Source organism: Teleopsis dalmanni, chromosome 2, assembly GCF_002237135.1.
Source record: "Teleopsis dalmanni isolate 2A chromosome 2, ASM223713v2, whole genome shotgun sequence".
NCBI lineage: Eukaryota > Metazoa > Arthropoda > Insecta > Diptera > Diopsidae > Teleopsis > Teleopsis dalmanni.
This window is the reverse complement of record NC_051847.1, coordinates 71503955-71508988: the sequence shown is the minus strand read 5'-3', so window position 1 is coordinate 71508988 and position 5034 is coordinate 71503955. Positions and strand designations below refer to the sequence as shown.

At 27.2% G+C, this 5034-nt stretch overlaps 1 protein-coding gene across 2 annotated transcripts; it reads right to left on the bottom strand.

The window, feature by feature from the left end:
• Window positions 1–389: 389 nt before the first annotated feature.
• LOC119685778 lies at window positions 390–4791 on the bottom strand. 2 transcript variants are annotated; one of them, XM_038100157.1, is made up of 11 exons: window positions 4648–4791; window positions 2758–2841; window positions 2400–2483; window positions 2143–2331; window positions 2045–2082; window positions 1930–1974; window positions 1630–1863; window positions 1512–1574; window positions 1277–1333; window positions 1077–1204; window positions 390–770 (listed from the first exon to the last, which is right to left on the bottom strand). In XM_038100157.1, exons 1-11 carry the CDS (start codon window positions 4710–4712, stop codon window positions 408–410), a joined length of 1350 nt encoding a protein of 449 aa, XP_037956085.1. In that variant the 5' UTR covers window positions 4713–4791; the 3' UTR covers window positions 390–407. The 2 variants fall into 2 exon arrangements, with proteins under 2 accessions (XP_037956085.1, XP_037956086.1); XM_038100158.1 differs by lacking the exon at window positions 2400–2483.
• Window positions 4792–5034: the final 243 nt, after the last annotated feature.

The following is a 5034-nucleotide window of genomic DNA, read 5'->3' as shown; positions in this document are numbered from 1 at the left end:
ATCATTGGGTCAACTTTTACGGGTCAGAACAATAGTTACTAAAGTTCCAGTTTTCTATCTGCATACCAAAAAGTAAAAATGGTTTTTCGCTAAACAATGTAGTACAACTAATACTAATTCTTTATCATATTTAATCACTGGATATTGACAAAGAAATAATGTATATTAAAAATTTGCTTGAAGAGTAATATAAACTAGTAAGGAAGAAGCTTAAAATAATTGTTAAAATTAGAATTTTTTTTATTAACTTTCTTAAAATATATATATTTCGTACACAAAAGGTCACATATATTATAAAGTAATACAAATAAAGTTTTCAAGTAGTTATTCATATAATATATGCTCTTTATTTCTAAATTTAAATTAAAATATAACAAATATAAGCATTTAAAGATTCTAGAGCATTTTTAAAATAATATATTGAATAATTTTGTTGAAAGACTTTGTTTTTCAACCGTGAACCTACTGAATAACATAGCACCCAGTCCAAACGAAAACACTGCGGTTAGTAGAATTGGAATGAAGGCATCTTTAGTAATCTTAGAAATGGAAAAAAATTTCTTTGTAAGATCCGGATACTTTATATATGCTCCAAACAAAATTACACCACGATTTGAAACTTCAACTTCAATAGGATTTTGTTGATCTTCAGGTAATATTTCTTTACTATTAACCGGTTGAACTGTATCCTCCTCGGTTTGAGTAAATGATGATGAGCTTTTAGTTAATATGGTTTGAGTACTTATTGTTTTATAATTGTATTTTCGCGTCTAATAAGCATTAAAAATTATTATTATTACTTTAAAATGTAGTATATTTTGTAGGAGTTTATTTGATATGCTAGAAATTAATGACATTATATTTTAAATTATAAAAAATGAAATCTCATTCAATTAATTTCACAAGAGGCTAATGCCATTCTAAAAATTTTTTTAAAACGTTTTACTTTACTTTCTCAAATGAAGTAACACTGAAAAGCAAAAGCACTGTTTCCATGAAACGACAAGTATATCACATATATGACATACTATATATCATATTCCCATGTTAAAAAAATAGCTTTAATGTATACTTACCAGTGTACAATCATCATCCAATTTAAATAGACTACTCACAGAACTGTCTAGTTTTGTGTGATTACTTTGTAACATTATTGGAAAGGGATTAGTTTGAGTTTCCTGGGTGGTGCTCTCTTTAGCAATATCTTTAAAGTTGTTAAGTATGAAAGATTGAAATGATATATAAATATTATAATTTGCTACTTCATATTGACTACCTTGTTGACTATCCAATGATGTCATCCAACCCGCAATAGGAATGTTGGGTGGATATTCTAAAGTTTGGTTAAATAATTCAAAGTGATTAGTCATAAGAGGTTATACGTTTTAATACAGTTTTTAAATCTTGATATTTATTATGACATGATATTATTACTTATTATAATAAGTCATAATAAGTTTACCAAATTATAATAGTTAATAAACACATAACTAATAATTATTGGAGTTTACCTTCTGATTCTATATTCATCATTGGCTTTTTTGCTTGAAGTACTTTTCCATTAGAATATTGTTCTAGTATACAAGCTCATAAGTTGTGTATTCATAAAACTTTACTCTGAGATTATACCTTGATATTGCTTCGGTATCACATATTTGGGTATTTTACTTAAACTTGTTCCTGAAGAGTCCTCAGTAGTTTTATAATTCATCTGCATTTTAGATGGTTTCGATTTTGATTCAAATTTGGTATTTTGCTTCTCCGAAGAGATATTTGTTAACTTATGTTTATGACATTCTTCTTCTTGAGTTATAGCTCTTCTTTTCTTTTTTACATATACAGGTATTTTCGTAGGTATTAACTCTGAAGAAAATTTCATTAAAACAAATCTTTTATGACTCAGAAAACAGTTAGGAAAAAATTTATTACCTTTCTGATAGCCATTACTTGATGGTTTATATTCACGAATTTGTTCTGCAAAAAATTATGCAAAAAAGATGACTTTGCCGAATCAAAAGTATATTATTAATATATATATACATACTACAAATATTTGGCCTATTAAAATCGTCCAAAGTAAGACTTAAATAAAAAAATGTTTTTTTATTATTATTAAATATATTTTATTTAATTTTTACTTACCTCTTGAATGATTTATTAGAGCGAATTTTTACATTTGGGTTAGTTATTTCACCATTGGATTGATTCACAAAATATCCTATTTTCATACTGGCTCTTGGCGATGGAAGTTTGGAACTGGAGTGTGCGACTAAACTAGAATCACTTTCACTAGATTCTTCAGTTGGCCCACGATTCAAAATTTTGTTTTCACTAATCACATTAAATTGCAAACAATTATATATACATATATATATTTATAGTTCAAAACGATCACTCACGTAAATTTTGAACTACTACTGTAAGGTTTTTCATTGTAATTTTTTCCAAACATATCGATATCCGCTTTATTTTTAATATTATCTCTAATAAAAAAATTCATTGAACTATAAACTACATGTACTTTTTTTACGAATAAGATATTGTCTTACTATATTAATAAATTAATTATTATAAATTTATTATTACCATATAAATTTATAATCAAAAGAACTATTATTTGCTATATTATGGGTATATTTTTGAATGTATTAAAATATATATTCTAGAATATTTGGGTACTCGTACTATACCAGTACACACATATGACATTGTCAGGTACGATTATGAGATCATTAAATTATCAAAATTCTTACTTACCTATAAACTGGATATAGAAATCGATTTTTGCACGTACAGGCGCAGTGAATATTTTGTTCAAATAATAATTCCTTGTTCTCTGATCTGAAAAAAAATTTGTTAATTAACAACAATAATTTTTGAGAATCTTCTTTAGATACAATGAAATTCTTTTTTATATTACAAATTATTGACAAATACTAATGTTGATACCTAACACATTGGCTACTTTAATTATAAAACTTTATACATAATACAAATATTTTTTATATATTTTATTTAAGAAATATATATCTTTATTTTGGTAACGATATATCATTTATTATATATTTGTATTGCATTGTATTTTGGTGGGCTCGAACATATTCGTGACACTGCGTCGATTTATAGACTAATGTCTCCTGCCCTATCCCTAATTACCGAAGGTTTTCCGTTACCTCAGCTGTAATCAGAAAAGTCTTGAACTTTTACAGATCGATGTCTGATTTGTAATCTGATTTGTGGATGAAATATTTTTGGAAAGTTCTTGTTATATATCGTCTAAGACCAGGATATTCTCCAAGAACATGTAACATTGTTTCTATATTTCTTTTTATAGCGTGAATTCATGGCACAGTCCAATGCTTTTTTTAACTGTAATGAAGCATTTTTTATGACATGTTGTAAGGAGAGTGGGTGTGGCAGTGGACGGAATATCATGAAAAACTTGGGGTATGTGTATAATAATGTAGGTATATTTGGTATCAAAATTTACCTTTCTACCTGTCATAGTTTTTGAAGGAATTTTACTCAAAATTTGGATCATCTCAAAAACAAAGCTTCATAAAAATTTCATTTCGATAGCTCTACTGGTTTAGAAGATCACGAATTTCGATCGGCTATTTTCTATATTGCCGTTTGTTGAAAGTCGTAAACGTGTCTTATGTTTATTTACGACGTTGGGTCTTATGACCAATTACCATTTCGATCATTATTTTTGAATCTAATCTCTTTAGATTTAAGAGACATTTGCTCTTTTCCACTAGGCACCTCAGAAAGTAAAGTCTTGTACAGCGAAAACCTTCGCAATTAAACCACTTGTGCTTTGCTCTATTGGTCAAGGTCGATTTGATTAGACTTATGAAGTGATTTTTGCTGACTCCAAAACCTGGCTCCGGACAATATAGTTGCCTTTAAGGAGACAATATGGTTCCTTAGCCAATTTATCCGCTACTTCATGTTCACCAAAAACGCTGTATGCAATTATCCACTATAACACTACTTGATTCTTATCTGAGAAATTTTGTAAAAATATTTACTGTTTCCCAAACCAGAGTAGAATATCAAGGTCAATTTACTGTCTTCCAAATTGATGCAGAATATGTTAATACCAATTTTATGTATTATTATATATTAAGCAGATCTCTAGATTAAATTTAAAACAAGGAATGTTATTTTTTAGAAAGTATTCGTATAATTATTAATATTAAATCCATATCTTTCACAGTAGTCTATACTTGAAATTATACACTTAATCCCATCGTAGTTAATATATGTAGTTATATACTTTTTTGTTGAACCATTTCTAGAATGGTGCAAGGTTTATTGTGGGAGTAATATGGAGTAAATTTTCAAATACAAAATTATGGTTAGCTCTAGAAATCAGTTAATTAGTACTGAAAAAAAATTTTATGGATTCAAAAATTTCCTATGACCTTTTTTTATTTGAAATAGATTCTCGTCGTAGAACGAAAATAATTTTTAATCGGGTTTCTTCTGTGTTCAGTTTTGTTAGACCAATGAAAGGTTATGAAAACTATAGACTATAGTAGTAATATTATTTTTACCTACTGGTCTATGGGTAATAAGATAGATTAAAAAAAAAAACAAAATTGTACTTTAAACTTAAAAATAGTGAAATTTTTTACTTACTTTCGAATAGGATGGAGATATCTATTTTTGCACTTGCATGGACAATGAGTTATATAATTTTTCATTTGTTTTCCAAGTAAAGTAAAATATAATATATGGAAAAACTTGAATTGGCAGTAATTTGTACTGTTGTTATTGTATTTATATTTACCTATTTTTGATATGTTTTAAAATAATAAAATTTTGACTTTTAAATGATATGTTACCTACTAAAAAATTAAGGCCTCTGTAATAAATTTATATTGACATATAAACAACTATTTGTTAAAGCTCTTTTATTCGGATTTTCTTTCAGTATATTTGTTATGGCTTTACGTCATATTTAGTGTCTTGTTTTCGATAAGTTTACGTGCCCCAAAATTCCAGCTTGATGGTCCCATCAAGTAC